General features: G+C 39.1%; 1 protein-coding gene across 5 annotated transcripts in view; it reads right to left on the bottom strand.

The window, feature by feature from the left end:
• ADAM22 (ADAM metallopeptidase domain 22) overlaps positions 1–23086 on the bottom strand; it is a 235110-nt gene that overhangs the window by 76564 nt on the left and 135460 nt on the right. For all 5 annotated transcript variants that reach the window (XM_060108901.1, XM_060108903.1, XM_060108902.1 and 2 more), the window contains exons 5-7: positions 7323–7405; positions 2716–2779; positions 598–667 (exon numbers count right to left, since the gene is read on the bottom strand). In XM_060108901.1, the coding sequence (XP_059964884.1) occupies positions 598–667; positions 2716–2779; positions 7323–7405 (217 nt within the window). The remainder of the gene's footprint in view (positions 1–597; positions 668–2715; positions 2780–7322; positions 7406–23086) is intronic.

The raw sequence follows: 23086 nt of genomic DNA on the forward strand, positions 1-23086 counted from the left end.
CTGCATAATCATTGCTCCACTAATGAGGCCAAAGCCTGAGTACTCTGCCTTTCTTGCCAAGAGAAGACATGGATGCAACTCTCGAATCAAATCTATAAATAGATGGACCCATAAACACACATGTGAAGGAAGACCAATTTCACAAATAGCACATCATAATAATAAATGTTAATCTACAATAGTTCTTTCTTAAAATGCTGGGGCAAAAAAAGATGAGGAAACAACAAATGGGAAAATAATTAAGGGTTCATCTCTATGTTTACAAACTCAGTATTTCACCAAGAATGAATTTCATATATTCTATGTATGCAGACCAATTTTTGCTTTAACATTATTTCTCCTGTAATACCTTACTTTGAGTCTTATAATTTTAAAAAGTTTTCCTTCATCATGTTCAAGCTATATCTTTCCAAACTCATCCACTATAAATGTGAGGTAGGTTTGCATTTTATTCTCTCTCTTGATGTTACTTGACTTTCTAAAACTGTTATGAGCAGTCACAGGCTGATGATATTCCACATATAATTAGCTCTAAAGCATTAAAATGAATTACTAAAGTTGTCTTTTTTTTTTTAAATCACTATAAGAAGATCATACCAGATGGAAGATCATCCAAGGGAAATTCAAACAGTCTGGATTTGTAAACCGAATGAAAACGGAAATCCTCCTGAAACAACACAAACAAGAGAGATGAGGCATGGACAACCAGATATCTCCAGGCTCAGGCAATCATAGCTGGAGGAGCTTAGACCTTAAAAGAACCGTCGCTTGACTACACATTCTCTTGGGTTTGGAAAGGCCAAGAGCCATTGCACAACCCCTCCAGCTCACTCCTGTATTCTCCCAGCACCAGAGTGACAGCCCATTAAAAGCAAAACGCCTTCAGAGACAGAGAAGCCAAAGCCTGCCGTAATCAAAAAGAAATAAATGGACCTATTCCCCCAAGGAGAAGCAAGACGTCTGGGAAAATGGGCTAATGTTTTTTACAACTGGTTCCTTTCCACGGAGCCCTGCCCCCTTTTAGAGCCTGATAGCTTTGTTAGGCACACTGCAGAGCTAACAGTCTTCCTGTACTGGGGAGCAGGATGACTAGAACAAGCAGAAAGCCCAAAGCAGACCGTGCCTCAACATTCAAGTGTCACATAAACTTCTGCGAAAAACCAACAGATAAAAAGCCATGTTTCATCTAAGAAAACTTAATGAACATTCAAATAACTTCATCTGGCTTCCTTCAATTACCAAAAAAAGAATGTCATAAATAGTCAAGTTTCATGATATTACTTTTTTTAAAAATCACACTGTCGGGCTTCCCTGGTGGCGCACTGGTTAGGAATCCGCCTGCCAATGCAGGGGACGCAGGTTCGAGCCCTGGTCCAGGAAGATCCCACATGCCACGGAGCAACTAAGCCCATGCACCACAACTATTAAGCCTGCACTCTAGAGCCCTCAAGCTACAACTACTGAAGCCCGTGCACCTAGAGCCCGTGCTCTACAACAAGAGAAGCCACCACAATGAGAAGCCCGCGCACCGCAACGAAGAGTAGCCCCTGCTCACTGCAACTAGAGAAAGCCCACACACAGCAACGAAGACCCAACACAGCCAAAAATAAATAAATAAATGTATTTTAAAAAAAAATCACACTGTCAAGCAAAGTGACAGGACAGCTCTCACTGGGTACCCAGAAAATAACACACAAAACAGATAGTTTCCCACACAAGATTGTTTATGAGTGGCAAAACAATGTGTGTTTCTTGAAATTATTTGCCTCTCTCAGTGTTTGATCAGTGTTCCATGATACATGGAAGAATATCTGTGTGTACAGAGCTAGGATGGAAGTGCATTATGTTTCTCTATAGTCAGTAATAGTACCCCTTTTCTAATTTGTGAAAAATGAATGTTTCAACTAAAGTGAGAGAGAGAATTGAGAAAACCCAGATTTCTCTAAACTTCATCACCACGGGGCCTTAAAGAAAATGGGCAATAGAGAAAAATCTGGAATCTAGAAAAGAAAAAGGTTGGAAAATCACATTATCTATGGATTCGATCTGTTATGAACTGACAATGTGTCTCCCAAAATTCATGTTTAAGCCCTAAACTCCTAATGTGATTATATTGGGAGACAGGGCCTGTGAGGATGCGATAAAGGTTAACAGAGGTCACGAGCGTGAGGTCCTAATCTGATAAGGCTTGTGCCCTTATAAGAAGAGGAAAAGACACCAGACCTCACACTCTCTCTCTGTCACGTGAGGACACAGTGAGAAGGTGGCTATCTGCACCCCAGGGAGAGAGCCCTCAATGGACACTGACCCTGCTGGCACCTTGATCTTAGACTTCCAATCCCCAGAACTGTGCGAAAATAAATTTCTGTTGTTTAAGCCACCCAGTATTTGATAATGATAGCCTGAGCAGACTAAGACAGACCACAGCACATTATGGTGGAGATAGAAATGAAGGCTTCAGAACACCTCAGAAGGAAAGTATTTCCAACTGAATGGAAGAGTAACAGGCAGATTTTTTTTAAAAAGATCACTGTGATTTTGCCTTATTCACTATTTAATTTAAATGTATATGTGTACATATTGCACATATATATGTATACATATATTCCTGACCCTAAAATATGAAAATAAAGCAAAATAGAGAGAAAAAAGAGGGAAAAAAAGCTCCCAGCATCAACATTTACATTTGCCACAGCAAACAGAAGGAGCACTTACTTGGGAGGTGTCATTTCCTTCTGGCTCGATGAGATAGGTGTGGTTCCCATCATAGAACATCCCACTGCCAAGGACAAGAAAACAGTTAGGCCTGGCAATTGACTCTTGCCTCAGAACAAGATCACTTTAAAGTCAGCAGCAGCCGGAGGGCCAGTTTACTTCTCAATGCCCACTTCCCAGTTCCACCCATCACACGGGGTGCACACCACATAGCACAACCCACACACATACATACCACCTACAGCACACATCATACACACTCACACACACCACACACACCACAGATCATACACACTCACACACACCACCCATACCACACACACACACACACCACACACACCACCCATACTACACACACACCACACATCATACACACACACGCACCACCCACATACCAACCACACACACACCATTATACCGTACATTACACACCACAACCCCACACATATACACACCACATACCACAGACACTCACACACACAACACACAACACACACACCCCACTCCACGTATCTCACACACACACATACATACACACACATCATATACATTTAATAAGATGAAAAAAGCTGCAGGAAGAGCAGAATAGGGAGGGCACAAGACAGCAGGATGCAGGGAACAGGGTGCAAATCTGAAGTTAAATTTTGGACCTCATTGGCTAGAGATGACTATCAGCCAATTGAGAAATCCTCTGGAGGGCATCTTAAGCTACACATGGCCTCAACTCCCACTCAGAGAGATCTGATAGCCACCCCTTTTAGAGGAATGTGGTTTTTCTACTAAGATCAGGTCCCTCCTGATACTGAAGGAACTTGTGTTACCACTCAGGTGTCTGAGGGGGGTGAAGCTGGGATCTTCTGCAGTCACGTTTCAGTGTTAGGTGGAAATGACTGCATTATACCCAAGCTGCTAACCATAGAATAGTATGTTTCTTTCATTGATCACTTAGTGAAATCGGCTGGTTTCCTGAGCTGTAATTATAATGGCCTCCAGCTCTATGTCTATCCAAATTCATTCACTCCTGCAGTAACACCTTCCACATGTCCTCTACTTTCATATACCGTTAGAACTGCCCATTTCACATCTGTAACGTCAACCCAAAGTGCACTTTCTGAATTTGGATGACGCTGCATTTGGAATTTAAAGATAAACAGATGCAGTTTGTAAGATATTACTGACAATATATGCCTAAGGAATCAGTGAGGGGAGCATTTTTCAGAACAGTAGACCAAATATGGCAGTGAACATTCTGCTGATAACAGGCCAGACCCAACCAGAAAAATGTACAAAACCATCACCCTTTGCCAAAGTTCACATGGCTACACTGATTAAGTAGCAAGCAGGTTGTTTTGTTTAAATAGTATTGGGTGCTATTTCCTCTTGAATTAGGTTAGTATCCAATGCAAAAATCAGTTATTTTTTATTGGATTTAAACATCATGATACATGGTATAAACAAAGCAGATTCTGACACCATCCATGAAGATTCTGGTTCCCTAAATGAATTATTATTATTTTTTTGGCCCCAGGGCATGTGGAACTTCCCGGACTAGGGATTGAACCCATACCCCCTGCACTGGAAGTGTGGAGTCTTAACCACTGGACCACCAGCGAAGTCCTGGTTCCCTAAATGAAAATATGCCATTTTTGATTCTTTAACAATTAAAAAGCATGTGTGTTTCATTTACTTTGAGGATTGAAAGCTTTCTGTTACATTTATATAAATTCCAAATAGTATACCGAGTCCATCACAGAGTTTATAATTGATAAAATCCTATAACTAGGACCAAGTCATTACCAGCCAATTGATTGAGCTAAAATTTTAAAAGGCTGCAACAAAGCAAGATTTTGAAAGGAAACAGTCATTCTTACAAATTGCCACAAGAGGGCAATAAACTTACATTTGATTCCATTTTTTAATGTTCCCATAGTTACAGGATTTTGTCAAAACATCAGACATACCAGGACCAAAATATTGCCCATCAGTCCTTCGAATATGAAAAAAAATGTGCTCCTGCAGGTTCTTTATGGAAAAGATATGAGTTTGATTATTTTACCCTTTATGTTCTTTAATGGAATTCAGTAAATCAAGAAAAATGAAAAATCTCAACATGTACTTGGTCATTTATTGAAGATGAGTCATGGATGAAATAATATATCTCATACCTAAATCACTGCAATTGAGACAACATAAATTATTTAATATTTAGAAATAGCTCCCCCAAATATTTCTGTCAGCAATGTTTGTTCAGAAGGTAAAATCAAGATGAAAAGTAATAATTAATAAATAACAAAAAGGAACAAGAGTGAATTTATTCAACATGCTCATAAAAGTCTAAGAACACCAAAATACACTTGTACACAATCCTGACAGTGTCCCTACACACGGTGGGTTTTCTGTTTGTTTCTTCTTGTTTAGTCTTTTTTTTTTTTTTTTTTTTTTTTTGTGGTATGTGGGCCTCTCACTGTTGTGGCCTCTCCCGTTGCGGAGCACAGGCTCCAGACACGCAGGCTCAACGGCCATGGCTCATGGGCCAAGCTGCTCTGCAGCATGTGGGATCCTCCCAGACCGGGGCACGAACCCGTGTCCCCTGCATCGGCAGACGGACTCTCAACCACTGCGCCACCAGGGAAGCCCCTCTTGTTTAGTCTTAAATGAAAAAGTTTCTAAAGGGAGAAATAAATTTTACTTAGTTAAAACAACAGAAGCAGGCTCTGAGTTCAACTCCTCAGCTAGTCACTAAAACGTCCTTAAAGTTCCCTTTCCATCCTTAGAACTGTGTAGGATTAGTAGGTGTTGGTCTGAGGGTCTCAGGTCTGTTAGGGTCCTTAGAAGGCAGTAATACCTTCTCTCTTATTCTCACAATATTGTGTCCATTTGGAAAACTGGGGGGTGGGGGAGGGGAGGGGCAGGGAGGAATTGGAACATGTACTGGGGCAAGACACTTACACTGTGACTTTGGACTAAGATTTTAAGAGGAAGAGAGAGGAAGGAAAAAGCCTAGAACAGACATTTGCTGTCACAAAAGTCGGCAGGCCCAGTGTACTATTCCTGGCTGACAGCTGTGCTCATCTTGAGATCAGAGATGACAATTTTACTGTTGAAGGGGATATCGACGTTTCTTTTTCCAGATTAAGAATGCCGAGGCTCTCAGATATTAGGAACGGATTCCATGTTTGTAAAAATGTCTCCTTATTCAAAGAATTTATTTAAACTTAGTAAAATGGTCCTTTAGAAAAAAACAATAAGCAAATGGAGGTCTATCCTGCTCTCAGGCATGTGACCTCCTTTCTCTGGCTATTTATCTGATCCCTGTGCTCTCTCCTTCCTGCCTCTCACGTACTGCCAGAACCTGACCAGAGGCACCACTTAGGCAGACTGGCTAGATTTCCCAGCCTTTCCCATTAGGTCTCTTTCCTCACTTTCTTTGGACCTGTCAGTCGAACCGCTCCTCCTGGAAGATTCTATCAAAGCCTGTTCCAGGGCCCACTCCACCTTCTTCAGGTGACATCTCTCTGGAGCCCTCAGGGATGACCTCATTCAGTGCCCACTCTCAGCTTGCGTTTTTCTCAGGTTTTTTCTCTCTCAAAGAAAACAAATACATGTACCACATTCCATAGCACGAAGCTGGGCTAGACTTAGCTTCCCCACTAGACTGGGAGCTCTTGCGGGCAGGGCTCACGTTCTAATCCCCTTAATATTCCAAGTGGCTGGCACACACCAGATGCTCAATAACTGTTTGTTAGATGAAAAATCCACGTCTCTAACTTGGTAATAGACAGGAAGTATTTTAAAGCTTCCAAACAAAAATTTCACAGAAGTAAAGTGCTAGCTGGTTCTGGGCCCCAAAAAGTAACAAGGAGCTTGGATGATTTAGTCTAAGTAGAATGCTGAGGGCTGACACAGTATCTTTATAAGGGGTCACAAGACAAGTAAGAGACAGACAGCCACCTGGGTACCACCATCATCGACAGGATGGAGGAAGCTGATCTATTTCCACAGTAAACATCAGCAAACCTACTTTGATAGTGAAGGTTATGTAAAAGGAAGCAAGGCCCTGAGGAAGGATGAACTACGTTCCATAGAGATTTCTGAAAACAAATGGACCCTCCCATGAGTTTGCTGTGAGTTAGGTGGGATTCTGGCTGAATAAAGGGCTAAAACACATGAGCTCTTGAGGTCACCTGCAGCCCTTGTCTTTGTGCAAGGAGTCAGGAGTTTCCACCTCCTGAAATCTCTATTATTCCATACAAATGTAAAAATGAACATCAAGGAGTATGAGGGGTAGAACGGGTACCAAGGGGCTAAACACCCACGGAAACAGAGAACAAATTTACTCAAACCACTCCTGTCTCCATCTGGATGAAACTAGAAAAATGTTTCAAACATCACTAAGGATGCATATTATAATCATAGAGCCCCTGGTTTCTGCATCTCTAATTTAACAATCTGCTTGGTTTATAAACCACAAAGGAGAAAAAGATTTGATCCACCATTGATTTAAGATTAGTTCTTGATATAAAATAGAGATTTTGACCACAGTGCATTAAAAATAAAGAAAATAAGTGAAAAAAAATGGATGATACAAAAAATTTGGGGACACTTACTGAAGTCCATGGCATGTTGACAATGCCACAAATGAGGCAGGGTTTCCTCGGATGTGGCCCTGGTAGTAACAGTGTTCTCCTCCCTGAAAGCAGAAATAGAGAACATAAGCCTTTGCCATCACAAAGAGAATCTGCCACAGCGTTTCACAGGTTTCTGCCCACACTGCACCTCCACGTGCAAAGCTCTGTACAATGTTTCGCTATCCAGGCCAGTATTATCAAACCATCCCTAACAGAATTATTCATAAACACTCCCAGAGAGCTGACTCCAAATCAAAAGACAGGGAAATAAAAGTTGACTTAACTTTCCTTTTATGTAGGTGATGATAGACAGAACAAAGAAACAGACTCTGAAATACATATGTGGTCCCCAGCACCAGGAAAAGTTCAATCAGCGATTTCACCAGTCCTGAAAAACTCAACCTTGAGTAGCAGCAAAATGATGTGCTTTCCCATAAAGTGAAGTAAAATGAATATAAATCATCTGAGAGTCACTAAATTAAATTGATGGAGAAAAATGCCTATTTTTACAGTTATCAAAACTTGACAAGTTTACACTAGTCTTTTTCTCCAGCCAGGAATGGCTTTACTGGTAAGCAGTCTAGGGTTGTGTTTGAAATTGAGAAATTTCTTCTAGAAGTGAGCCAAATTAATGAAATTCCACTAAGAGACTCATTTCTTTGGATTAAATGTTCCTGGAAAAGGTAACAGGGTAGAGCCTCTGGCATCTCAAGGTGGTACCCCAGTCTTTAGATGCTTGCTACTCAGACTGTGGTCTAGAAAACAGCAGCACTGGCATCACCAGAAGCACATCAGAAATGCAGAATCCCAGGGCCCACCCCTGACCTACTGGATCAGAATCAGCATTTTAACAAGGTACCTAGGTGATTCATATGCACATTTAAGTTTGAGAAGCACTGGTCTAAATGACCTTTCCCATTCCCCCACTAACCTCCCATTTCCTCAGAAGCTGAAAGCTTTTAATTCAACTGACTCACTGATATGTGAAAGAGCAATGTAGGAAGGACTGAAGGAATGGGTGGTTTAAAGGGGCAAATGTTACCTACTTCATAGTCTGGCTTAAGGACTAACCCCACTTAAAATACTCAGTGCTTGACAAGGGCAGGGGAGAGAACAGGAAGACATAATGATGGAACAAGGTTGAAGACATTTTCTTCACTGTAATTCCAAGGAAGGCTCCAAGGAGCTCCAAGGAGCCTGCTGCTCCTCATGAGATAATCCCACAGGACAGGGTGAAGCTCAGCTTTGCTGAGGGAGCAGAGAGCGGGCAAAATGGCTCGCAGCACAAGCCCTGACACTCTGACACCTCCAAATTCCCAAGGGAGTCACTGAGAATCATGAACTGAGGACTGGGGTTGGATCGGATGGAGGATATACTTCACATGTAATTCTGACAGGCAGTGGAACCCAGAAGGCCATAGACTTAAGGGGAGAAACAAAGCCAGTCCCTGACTTCCGGGGTAGGGTTGGTTTGGATATTAACAGCGTGAGCTATTAGCTCCTTCACTTACTTTAGAATAATGCATGGCACTTGGTACACACTCAATAAATGTTTGCTACCATTATGATTACTGTGTGTCACTTATTGTCCTACTCAGTTTACACACACAACCTCCTTAAATCCTCACATTGCTTCTACAAAGAAATATTGTCATCTCTATTTCACATAGGAGGTCACAATCTCTGAGAGTCAAGGCTGTCCACCTGGGAAGTGGCCAAGTAGGGGTGCAAAGTTTGTGTGAATGTGTGAATGCGAGGCCTGTGTCCTTCCCCCTACATTACTTATGAGTTGGACCTACGTCGGAAGCCATTCTGGAGCCATTGCACCATGACAAAGTCATGAAGCAACGGAAGGCGAAACTGCAAGGCAGCGCCATGCCAGGAAGGTGGACTACAGCTCCGTTGTTATGTTTTATGATAATAAATTTACATATAGGGGCAATTTTGGGGGGATGTTGCTCCACGTGAAAGAAAAATTCCTCTAGGACTCCCCCTCCTGAAACTACCACAGAATGGGAAGTACCCACTAAAGCCCCGGGGAAATAGGTAAAGAATTAAGAGCCTGGAACTAAGGGGATGTTTTTATGAAAAGCACCCTCTAGTATGGAGTTACGGCCATGGGCCGGAGTTCCTGATGACATAGGAAATTTATGGTTCTATTATAAAGAAAGATTAATTATAGAAAAGCAAATGACTAGAGCAGAATTGGTTGCTAGGATAGGGAGAAAACACTGTCTCAGTTGAAGGAAACAACGAGAAAGAGCATGCAGGATATATTGTAAATATTTTCATGGAACCATTGTAAAAGGTTGCCCATGCAAGAAGAGAAATAGGAACAAGTAGCTCCAACTTTTACAATTAAAATAATCATATAACGGCCTGGCTTGGTTACTAAGAAATAACCTGTGATTAATGGGAACTTGGGGAAATATTTTAATAGGACATCTAGAAACTAGGGGATTTTTTTTTTTTAAATCTTTATAGAATATTTTGAGGTTTGATTGTGCTAAGATTGTTTGGCCACGTACCTGGTAATGTAATCAACTACAATATCTAAACCTGTGATTGAAAACAATAAAGAAGAATGAGAAAGAGAAACATGCAATGCTGATACTTTAAGAAGTGTAATAGAATTATTTCCTTCGCCGACGCTATCCATCCCTCGGGTATCCCTGGACTCGCTGGAGCTGGACTCCGGCAGACCTAGAACCTGTGAGTTATGCAATGCAAGCTTCCCCTAGGCTGTTTTTGTTTGTTTGTTTGTTTTTAATTTTTGGAGTAAAGCTGGGGGGTAAATTTAACAGAACTTAAAATTCCCTCTGTTGGGCTGTTGGATTGGTGAACTATCCAAAAGATTAGTGGAGGAGAGGTTACTATGTTTCAAATGACCTTGATTTCCTGGACACATTTGATTGGACCAATCAAAACTCTAGCATTTGTTTGGCCAGACACAAAAAGCCAACAGTCAATGGGGTGACCTGGAAAGACAGAGCAGCATTTCTTTAAATTGGACACAGACTAAATAACCCAATCAGATCTCTCTCAGAGGTCTAAAACTCACAGTGAAGAGTAGGTAGAAAGATAGTAGAAACAAAGAGAAGCAGAAACCAGGAAGATAATCACAAGAATTACGGTATCAGGTTAGGGAACAATGGAAGCTGACAAGTCATTGTATGTGGGGAAAATACATCCGAGGTAAAGGCATATAAGACATGTTTTATAAATTACTGAAGTTTTCTTTAAAATACCAACTTTGGAAGCATGTTATGTTAAATCATAAAAAAGGACAAAGAATTCATCTTTTGAAACAATCCGTTATATAGGGGTTAAATAGATGATCTGATAATAGAAAACAATCTTTCACTAATTTCTGATTCTGAAAAATAGGAGTCAATCCAAAAAATAGCATATGATCATGATCCATCTGCACAAAAGCCTAACACTGCAAATGAAGTGAAGAGCTCAATATGGTTGAATCATTATCAAATGTTTCCATGACACTTGAAGAGAAGCATAAACACCAGGGGCGGGGAAACCTCCTCAATTTAGACTATTGTAATTCAAATCTTGAGGGTCTCAACTGGCATTATATGTAATTCTTCTAAATAATGGTGGAAATTAATTTTTGTGTTGTAACTTTTTTTTCAGGAATTATTCGCCATAAATCAGCAATTATTTCAACTTAGAGCTAAAGTAGATTGTTTTTTTCTTTTGACATGCCTGGAAATATTTCTTAGTCCAGAATAGAGGCCTTAATGTTAAAGGGCTTCTTTAATTTATATAAATCTATAGTTAAATTATTAAAATAAATAGACAAAATAAATTTAATAGATTTTTGCTTTTAAATAAGTATTTTCACACATTATTTTTAAAATAATAAATACTTATGGCAAAAATCCTAAGAATTCAGGTGGTACATGGTAAAGAGTAAAAATATCCCCTTCCTACACATTGTCCAGGCTGCAGTTGCTTCCTAAAAGGTAAGCATTTTTGACAGATTTTGTGTACCACATCGGAGTTGTCTATGCATATTTAAGGAAATGTGTATATACATAAATATACATATATCCTTTTCAGTGCATAAATGAGCTTACACTACCCATACTGTTCTGCCACTTGATTTTTTTCCTTAAGGTAACCTTAACATCAACCTTATTCTTTCAACTGTGGCAGAATATTCTACCACAGGGGTGAACCACAATTCATTTAAACAATCCTGTACAAATGGACATTTAGGTTATTGCAACAAACATTCTTTCATATATTTCTGTGCACTTCTGTCAGTATATATGTAGGATAGATTACCAGATGTGTAGGTCAAAGAATATGTGCATTTAAAATTTTAGTGGATAGTTTAAAAGACAAATATAATTGTATTTCTTTACACATATCTGTTTTAAAAGATGCATGGCATTTTAAAATAATAAAATGCATTTTTATTAAAAATTATATATTTTAATAAAGACTACCACTTAAACCAACTTTCTCAAATCTTATCAATAATAAAGATTCTCCATATCTTCACATGACTTTCTTAAGGAACGAGATGCTTTATGGAAGTAGGTATTATAAAAAATAACCTAAGACAGACGTTGTAGGAAAATAAAAAAGCCAGCACATCCCAACAGAGTTTAGCTCTTTATCCAACTGCCAGTCATGGCTTTATTCCTTACTGTCTCTTGTTCCAGAAATAAACCCATTGTCCTTGAAACTTTCTTCATACTCCTTGATTTAATAACACAGTCATAACAGTACAGATGTTTATTTTTAGCTAAGTAGATAGTTGTAGCTAAAAAAATTACCCAACCTCTATAAAAATGAACTATATGATAATTCACATATCATATTGGTTTATCTTCCCTGTGGAAAAAAGCTTACTGAAATTTAATTCTAGGGAAATCAAAATAATCATTTATTTGAAAAATTCAAACACAAACCACATTTTTTTTTTTCTTTTTTTTTTTTTTTTTTTTTTTTTCTTTTTGCGGTATGTGGGCCTCTCACTGTTGTGGCCTCTCCCGTTGCGGAGCACAGGCTCCGGATGCGCAGGCCCAGCGGCCATGGCTCACGGGCCCAGCCGCTCCGCGGCATATGGGATCCTCCCAGACCGGGGCACGAACCCGTATCCCCTGCATCGGCAGGCGGACTCTTAACCACTGCGCCACCAGGGAGGCCCACAAACCACATTTTTATTAAGCATCCAGAACTCAAAAGAAAAGCAGAATTTATTACAAATATGATGAGATGATAATGCAAAGGAAGTTACACAGCCGGGGTTATAAAACTATGAAAACCCAATAAAAGAAACTAATTAGAGCACAGCTGCAACGCCACGGTCATTTGCTCTTCATCCAGACTCTCAAAGGAAACTACAACTTTATCTTCTCCAAGGGCCACCTCTTCCAAAAAGCCTTCTCAGATTCCCTCCTCCTTATAAAATTAACCTTGCTAACCATTCTTTCTCTGAATTTTCATATTTTATCTCCTTCTACCTGCATTCTTCTTTCTGTCCCATGCCCCCACTAAACTATGGTCTCCTTTCAGGGAATCACGGGTGCCTGATTTACATCCCCAAGTGTGCTGTTAGGGGGAGAGCCTCCCAGAATCTCAGCTTCCTCATCAATCAAGTGGGGAAAATAACAACCCACACTGCCTCACAAAAGAATGCAGTGGAATCCATGAGACACAAAGTCAAGTCCACTGTAAACTGCTATATAATTAGGTGCAGTCAGGCAATATTTACTCAGTGAGGGATTCTGTATGTCCCTCTAGCTATGATTCTCATTTTATTTGTTAAGACTAACAAACTGTTAAATTCAGGGCATTAGCTAATTAATAATGCAGATTACTGTGTCTCTTGCCCAGAGAGTCTGTTTAGGCAGCTCTGAGGTTAGACCCAAGGATCTGCATTTTAACAAATATCCCATGTTTTTCTTACTCTAAGGATACACTAGAGCAGTGGTCCTCAACCTTGGCTGCATATCAGAAACACCTTAGGGAGCTTTCAAAATCCCAGTGCTCAGGCTGTACTCCAACCCAATTAAATCATACTCTCTGGAGACAGGACGCAGGCCTCAGCATCTTTTTAAGTGCTCCAGATGATTCAATGAAGCTGCAGTGTCTGAGAATTCCTGCCCTAAAGAAATATTGCTTAACAGCAGGGGTTCTCAAAACTGACTATCAGAATCACCATGACTCCCAGAATCACCCACGGGTTCCCAGGCATTCCCTCAGAGCTACTGGATCAAAATCTCCAAGGAGAGAGGGCTCTAGGCGTTTTAGGGTTGCAGAAAGTTCCCCAGCTGATTTTGATGATCATATTTGGAATTATTAACCTAAAAATATTCAACCCAATACCAAACCATCCCCAGGTAGAGGATACCAGAAAGACTGAGATCTTTCAGAGAATGAAAGTGTATGTCATATCCTGGGCATTCTGCTTGGTGATGAATGTACTATTTCATGATGACTGATGAAGTGAATATTAATTTTTCCATTTCACAAGTGAGAAAATGTCGATTTAAAGTGAGCCTTCACACCCAGGTATGCCTGATGCATAGTCAAGTCTCTTTATGTTGGTGGTTCTCAAAGAGTGGTGTCCAGCCCCAAAGCATCAGCTTATTAGAAATGTAAATTCTTTTTTTTTTTTTTTTTTTTTTTTTGCGGTATGCGGGCCTCTCACTGTTGTGGCCTCCCCCGTTGCGGAGCACAGGCTCCGGACGCGCAGGCTCCGGACGCGCAGGCTCAGCGGCCATGGCTCACGGGCCCAGCCGCTCCGCGGCATATGGGATCCTCCCAGACCGGGGCACGAACCCGTATCCCCTGCATCGGCAGGCGGACTCTCAACCACTTGCGCCACCAGGGAGGCCCAGAAATGTAAATTCTTAAGCCTCTCCCCAGACACACTCAATCAGAGGCTCTGGAAGCTCTCCAGTGACTTCCAGGCACTCAAAATTTAAGAACAACTGCTTTTCACTACATCTGCCTCTGCATTTTAAAGCTCCTCATTTGCTGAGTTCCCTGAAATCCTACACTAGTTCCTGAGCAGAGTCTAACTGAAGCATAAAAGATATAAACAGCCATAGCTCTTCTCCACTTCTTCTCTTTTTTCCCAAAGCCAGCTGGTTTTATCAGAAACAGAATTGAGGGTAAAAGGTGAAATAAGAATACTTGAGGGACTTCCCTGGTGGCACAGTGGATAAGACTCTGCACTCCCAGTGCAGGGGGCCCAGGTTCAATCCCTGGTCAGGGAACTAGATCTCATATGCATGCCACAACTAAGAGTTTGCGTGCCACAACTAAGAAGCCCACCTGCTGCAACTAAGACCTGGTGCAACCAAATAAATAAATAAAAATATTTAAAAAAGATTATGTGAGAATTTTACCATGTACAGAGCCAGGAAGAGCAGAGCTATTCCTTGTAGGTGCTGGTAAGAGGGTACCATACAGGATGCTTTGGCCAGGACTCAAGGGACTAGAGCAATCAACATGCCATTAGCTTGGAACTAAGGGGTCTCCCAGGACGCAGGTCATTCAGTGCTCCATCCATGAAAGTCACAGGCAAATCAGTGTGAGTTTGGTCACCCCAAAAGGGACAGGGTTACTGCAGACACTTCCAGCCCCAAACAGCAGCCTGTAACCCTTGTGTTCCTGCTCTGGTCCCTGAGTCATAGTTCTCTACCTCTCTGTGGGCACCAGTCCCAGGACTGGCTTCTGCCCTGCAGATCGGGGTTCATGCCAGTCATCCTCCTCCATAAGTGAGACCCTTGCTCACTCTAGAAGTTCGCCACCCTGGGTGCACATTAGTGTCACATTACTGTAATGAGGGAAGTTTTTTTAAAAAAAGATCAAGCCTTATTCCGTGCCATTTATATCAGGACCTCTAGGGATGGAACCTGAACATTATTTTAAACTGCCCAGATGATTCCAACATGCTGCCTTAGGTTGAGAAGCTATGGTCTAGGCAATTTCCCCTTTGCAGGAACTGAAGACCTGTCCCTGAACTCTACTGCACCCTAAATTTCTCCCAGGCACGTGCACTGGCCAGACTTCTGTTTGTGGCTGCATGGCTGGAATCTGTTCTGCCAGGCATTTGTCTACAATAGCCTCTTCCCAATTTCCTCCTGATTGGCATTGACATGACATGCCTCTCCCTCCCAATAGTGAGAAATGACATTTTAAAGTCAAGAATATTCCGAGTCTCCCTAGGGTCATCTGCATCAAGGAAATTCCTAGAAAAGCTAAATCTTATTTTGGAGAGGATCCAGCAACCTACCCTGATTAAAATGTATAACCTGGCATTATATAGAATCAGATGGGATTCATAAAAGGGACATATTTTAAACATTTGTTCAGTTACAGAATGTAAGGTTATCTGATTCTACAGGCTCTCCAAGGAAAATAGAGAGAAAAGCAATCTCATCTTATTTTACAGTAAATTAAATTAAATAAAGCTATCACATGGTCGATAATCCATGGATCTACACTATGAATGTCAAAATCTTTACCAAGTTCATGCCAAAATAAGAAAAATAAGGGCAATTCAGTTTTTCATAAAGCTAAATGCAATTAATTTTCATATAACTGTCCTTTGGTTTGAGATTTATTCTTGCCTTCTCTTTATTAAAATTATCCATTTTTAATTTTTAATAGGCCTTTTTATTTTGAAATAATTGTAGATTCACAGAAAAGTTGCAAAGATGGTACAGAGAGTTCTAGTATATCTATCACTCAGTTTCTCCCATTGTTAACATCTTACATCAACTGAGTACATTTGTCAAAACTAAAAGACTGATATCAGAATGTTACCGATTACTAGGCTCTGAACATTTAGATTTCACTAGTGTTTCCATTAACTTCCTCTTTCTGTTCCAGGATCCAGTCCAGCTTACCATATTGCATTAGTTGTCATAGTCATTCTTTTTGAACTGGGAGCAATAGTAAATAGAATTTAGGTATTTTGAAGGGGCTGTTTCCATATACAGTAAAATAAAAAGATTGGCAACCCTATATTGATCTAAAATTTGTTTTGTTAGTGTACTGGGCTATGAAATGCAAGTCCAGGATCAAGAGTATGAATGAATATTTCCTAGACTCTAACTTAGCACTATAGGTTTCAAAATAATTTTTTTAAACTATGTTTATGTAAACAAGCTTAATTTAAATGACTTATTAAAATGTAATTTTTAATATAACCCATAGAGATAATTTCTGAAAGGTTACTCAATAACACTTTTCTATAACAATAATCTAGGACTCCTCATTGCCTGAAATTGTTCTGGACTGTCCTTTCAAGGATGTTTGCAGAGTGAAAAGCCTTTGAAGATAGAGCTATCTCCCTCTAGAGCAAAAAAGAAGCATGTTTACTTCCTATGATAAAAGATTCAAGTTTTTTAAATTCAGAATTTCTCTAGTAACACAACATGCTGTGTGTGCAGGTGTCATCTGGCCCTTTCCTCTGTCACCCTCTGGGGATCGAGGCTCACGACACAAGCATAAGAAAATGCTGATATTCTGGCTACTTCTTTGACCCACGATCTCCTGTCTTCTGCCAGCATAGATGAAACTGCAACAGGCTAACTTGTTAACTTGCAAGTAGGATAAAATCTTAGACCCTCACATATGTTGAAACTTGGATTTCCATTTTCCCCTGAAGATTAGGAGATTTGTTAACAGTGAGCCTCCATTCCCACATTTGCATTTTGCTGTAGGATACAAATCAGCTGCAGATAAGAATAAGATACACATTGTCCATCTTATTACAGCTAGCCTATCTCTCATGTATACCACTAGTTGACACCTTTGGACATCTGTGTTTGCCATCCCATTCCAGGATACAAGTGTTCAAGCAGTATCAAAATTCTCACCTCATTTCAACATCGAAAGCTAAATGGTCCTTCAAAATCTCTGCACTATTTTAATACTCTAGGATCTTGCAGCATAGTCATCAACCAAAAAACATTTTAAAAACTAAAAGGAGACAAATCTAGCTGACAAAAAAGGAAATAATTTCATTTAAAAATATGCATGGTTCCTATTGAAGAGGAAAGATATATAAGAATATTATTGCAGCAAATATTCTTGAATATTATTGTAGCAAAAGTTTCTACAAGAAAGGAGAAAAGAGACAGGACTAGAAAGCCAGCCATTGGATATAAATAAAAGTGATAAGCAAAAGAGTTTCTTATTGGAAAATGGTGAACACCACAGAAAATAGGGACCATAAATTTCTTATGAGCTCTCAAGTTAAAAAAAAAAAAGCCCACTAGAGACGCAGTGAACTTAAAATCTATTTTTATTGTTGTGCAGGAATCTTTCCTTATACTGATTTCCCATGGGTATTGTCAGCTGTGGAAAACAAAACATTAAAAATGATGATAGGTTTCCAGGAGTTAAAGCTCACAAGTATCCTAACTGAACAATTGTTAAAGTCTTTTTGAGATGCAATCCATTTTTAAAAGTTAAAGACTTACTCCCTCTCCTCTTGTGTGTAGGCTCAGGCACCTCCAGCACATGCTCTAGTTGTGTTTACATTGGTTATAATCAAAATGCCTTCTGTATTCATTTCCTAGTACTCTCATAACAGATTACCAAAACCTGGGAGGCTTAAAACAACAGAAATTTATTCTCTCACAGTACTGCAGACGAGAAGTCTGAAATCAAGGCGTTGGCAGAGCCATGCTCCCTCTAGACAAGAATCCTTCCTTGCTTCTTCCTAACTTTCAGTGGTTGCCAACAATTCTAAGTGTTCCTTGGCTTGGAGATGCATCCTCCAATCTCTGCCACCTTCTTCACATGGCATTCTTCCTCTGCGTCTGTCTCTGCATCTCTGTGCCTACACTTCCCTCTTATAAGGACACCAGTCATTGGATTAGGGCCCTCCTCTTAACTTGATCACACCTGAAAAGGCCCTGTTTGCAAAAAAAGTTCACATTCACAGGTACCAGGGGACATGACTTTTGAGGGGACACTATTCAACATAGTACAATTTCTCATTTCTTTCAATGTGACCAATTGAATTTTTATATTCCTAATCCAGAGATTTTGCTTCTAAGAAGCTTGGCTCAGTGAAATAAACTGCAGGTGTCTACTACAGCAGCCCTCATCTAAAAAGATTAACCCATATCTTAATTACCTCTAGCCAGACATTCTAGTTTCCCATAGCTTAATTTAATAATACTCATCATTATTTTACACAAATAATACAGTAAACCTGATCTTCAGTTCTTTTATTAAGTCGAACAGAGCTTCCAAAATTGCTTATTTTTAACCAGAAAATAGGCAAGAAAAATTATTTTTCAGCTGTCAGGTAATCATTTACAGACCTATAAATATAACAATGTCTGATCAGACTACGAAAACATTTTAGGTTCCCACAGAACGCTCCTCAGCAACAAATTACTGTAATGCAGAGAGGGTACTTAGCAGGTTCTCTATGTTGCAGTTCTAAATTGAGAGAATGGAAAGTCAATGTGGACCACATACAGTGACTGTATAATTATAAACTCATGAAATTATAACTCTTTCCAGGAAATTACTACATTACTGTATCTTTTTAACAAATAATAGAGGCTTAAATGTATTGCTCTATATGAATGCTTTAGCATAAGACATGCGTATTACCTAAAACCTTCTTCTGTAGTTGGTGTTTGAATATCAATAGGAAAAAATATAACTGTGTAGAAGACAGTTACAGAAAACGAAAGCATATTTGGCATCCCTAAAATAAAGGAAGAAAAAGATTTCTGTTCCATCTGAAACGAATAATATTTCTGTTGTTTTCTTCTCTTCCTTTTTTGTTTTAGAAGATGTAACTATATGAGGATTTGAGGTAAAGAAAAAAAGACATTTTTTCCCACTACCACCAAGAACTTATTCTCCTTTAATTTCACTTTCATTCTATCATCCTCCCATCCACTCTTTTTTTGAAAAAGGAAGGATAAACAGGGAAAACTTCTAGCTGCCAAAAGAAGGCTGCCTTGCAGCATCTCTTTCTCCTGTTACACTTGAACCTTAAACACTGTGCTCAAGAACTCAACACTAGCATCCAATGGTCATTCTTATTCCTCAGTGGATGATTCTGCATTAGCCCAGGATTAATTTAAAGGTACAAACAAAGGGTTGGCTTACTAAGGACGAACTTCTCAAACGATTCCTTCAGGGATGCAAAGTAGTATTTAAGGGTTGTATCTGACAAGAAGTGATGTTAAACCGGAAAAAAATAAGTGCTTTTCTTTCAGCAATGTTTCTATGAGCACATGATTGTCATTTGCCATTTTGGGGGTATTTTCCTGTAAAATGAAGGAGGAGTTGAATTTGGTGGTCTCTAAAGTTCTTTCTGGTTCTATGATTTGCAATCTATTTTTAAAAAATCAAAGATTACCAACTTTTTATTTCTTTTAAATAATCAGGCCAACTTTCAAGGAATTAATATCTTTTACACTGCATTTACCATTAAAAAAATTAAACCAACAACAAAATATACTCATGTGTTTGGAAAAATTTTAAATGTTACATACAAAAATTTTAAACAGTTTAAAAATTATTTCTAAAATTTCAAATAATTTATGAGTCATATGAGTCATAGTATAAGTTACAGAATATACATATTTATGGGCAGTGAAAAAATGTATGTATCAGAACCTTTAGGATGCTGATAAAATGGTACTTAAGAATAAATTCTTCATCCCTAGCTGCTGATAGAAAAGAAAGATTGATAATGAATAAGTTAAATTTTAACTCAACGAGTTACGAAAAGAACAAAGGAGAATTTTTTCAAGTAAAAGAAAGTAGACATTAATAACAGAAGTAGAGCTCGTTCTTTGAACAAAATATATCTTAAAAAACTCAAACAGGATTAACCAACAAATAAAGTATAATAGAAATGAAACAGGAGATACTCTGATATAGAATTATCAGACTGTAAAAACCAAAAATGACTTGAAGCAAATTTAATAAAATGCTGACATGTATCTACACATGTATCTTTTACAACATTTTATAGAATTTTTAATATGTTTGAAATATTTCCAAGTTACTGAAATTTTTATCATAGGTCAATTGCTGGTATTTCATTACTTGAAATTTAAAACTGATTTAGAAGTGGCTCTAATATACCTTCCAAAGACAGCATGTGAATATGAGCCTCAGTACACAGGATGACCTTAGCATCAGGTAAGCAGATGGAACACTTTTATTTTTCCTGTTTATATTCACTGCATCTTTTCATAGCAGGGGGAATAATCTGCTCTCCTAGACCTGTCCAAACTGGACTTCTCCCCACATAGCATTGGGTGAACAGGAGAAACTACCCAATTTCCTAACACACAGCTTAATTCATTCACTTAATTTTACTGTTCAACAAGAGAAATTGTTGAATTATTGTTTTTGAGGTACATATATTATGCTAAGAGCTAGGAACTCAGTACAAGTTCCCCTGGGAGTCTACTCTTGGAGTAACTTCTCATAGAATGTATAGTCTAGGGGCATAGAAGATTGTCTTCATATGAAGCAGAGCATGAAGAAGTGCTGTGGGTGATCCTGACATACTTCCTGTATATCAAGCAGAATCAGAAACTAGCAGTAAGAAGTACAGGCCACCAAAGACCTAGCCAGAAATTCTTTACAAATTTCCACTTTACCTCAATAATGATTTCAACACTAATATTTATGGAGCATTTCCCATACCCAAAGCTCTGAGCTACATGTCTGTCTTTCTCATTTAACAGATGAGAAAAATGAACCATGGAAGAAATAAGTAAATTGTCCAAGGCCACATGAAAATTGATTGGCACAGTCAGGATTTGAATTTAGGTCTATCTATCCCTAACAATATCCTTGGTCTCTAAGTTTACTGCCTCCAAACTACAGATTTATCCTGGACAGATGAAATAAACAGATAAATAAATATAAACAGATGAAATAATTCTTTAGATATTTAACTGAAAAAAAAACTTACACTGGAAAGAAAATAAAGAGGACTTCCTACTGAAATAGGTTACAGAGCTTAGAAACAGAACTCATGCTGACACCAGCTGTCACATTCCATTTCTCCTTACCCCCAGCACTAAGGTACCTGACCTGTATAAACTGGTAATGGGCCAATATATTTTCTTCAGGCTACAGAGTCAAGACTACTTGCAATCTTAACAATGCCATTAAGGCAGCTGATGCATTATTCATGGTGATGGACCCAGAGCAACCTTGCTTTGGTCCCAAGGGAAAGCAAAATTTACTTAATCCCCAAAGAATTTTTTCCAATAATATAAAGAGAACTAAATCATGAAACCTGAGACCTCCCTGAAACCACACTGATTACAAGATGGCAGAGGAACATATGTCTGCACAAGCCTGCCAGGGGAAAAATGCACAGTGTCCAGCTCATCAAAAAGACGCTAAATAGATGACTGTCAGCAGTTAAAAAGTAAAGTTAGGAGACATACCTGGAATAACTGTTGCATGTGAGGAAGAAACAAATATTTTATCAGTTTGTTTATGAGATTTGTGCAGATCTTTTACTCTCTTCCCTGGGTGTGTGTGGGGGGGTGAGGGGCGGGGAAGGAAGGGGGACAGGCATTTTGAAGCACCTTGGCAGGGATACAACCAAATATCTTCTAGTCTTTTGGCAGAATGATGACATGGTTCAGCTTCGCTACTCTTGTTCATAAAACTTCACATTTCCTCCACACACAGACAAATGTACACATAAGCGTACAATGGGCATTAGAATTGAGCCATGTGTTTGCCATGTGCAAGATGGCCACATATTTCATATGGCTACAGTTTAAAAGCCACAGCAATTCCCTCTACTGAACAATACTCAGTCTAACTTCTAAGGAGCACATAGAAGAGCTAAAAATAAACTTCAAGAGAAAACAGTTGAAAAAACAGGGCTTCTTTACAAGGCATTTACTTTTCTTTAGGATAATGGAAATTTTATGTTTAGAATAAAAGACTCACCTGAACCAAACAGTTACATCTTCAATTCATGTCTCACTAAAACATCTACTAAGGAAGATATAATTGCAAATGGTAAAATGAAGTGCTGTAATTTAAATATTTGCATTTTGATTCCTCTGCTACTATAATTATTGGTTTCCACAGAGAGGATAGACTATAGTGGATATTAGCATGAATTGCAGCACCAGGCTGCTTGGCTACAAATTCCTGGGCAAGTTAGTTGAACTTTATGTGCTCAGTTTCCTCATCTGCAAAATGAGGATGCCAATGGTACTACTGAGGGATTAAATGACGTAAAATATGTAAAACACTTATTAGACTAGTGCCTGGAACATAGTAAGTACCATACAAATGTTTGCTATTTCTCCAACTGCTACTAGTAATTCTACTCTTATTACTCCTCAGTCCAGTTACAAGTGGTGATCCCATCAAAACTATGAACATTATTCAAAGAGGTAGAGATTGTACAAAATGGGAAATCCAGAATGGTAAAATGAACACTTATGGGTATAATAATTATTTATTTGCAAAAATACAAAATTTTGAGAATGATATAAAGTCATTATAGCAAGTCATTATATTTAAAAATTCAGTTAAAGTGAGTGTTTCATTAGCTGGAGAGAACATGCCACCAATAGTCTTAAGGAAGCAAAATGAGTTTGGCTTTGTGAGAAGTGCTTAACTCTTCCAAGTGTCTAGAATTAAACCACTGGCAGCTGTTATTTGCCTCTAAGATAAGATGTAGCCTTGGAGTTATAGATAGCAAATGAAAGCCTAGTCTTTCC

Source organism: Mesoplodon densirostris, chromosome 9 (assembly GCF_025265405.1).
Source record: "Mesoplodon densirostris isolate mMesDen1 chromosome 9, mMesDen1 primary haplotype, whole genome shotgun sequence".
Classification (NCBI taxonomy): Eukaryota; Metazoa; Chordata; class Mammalia; order Artiodactyla; family Ziphiidae; genus Mesoplodon; species Mesoplodon densirostris.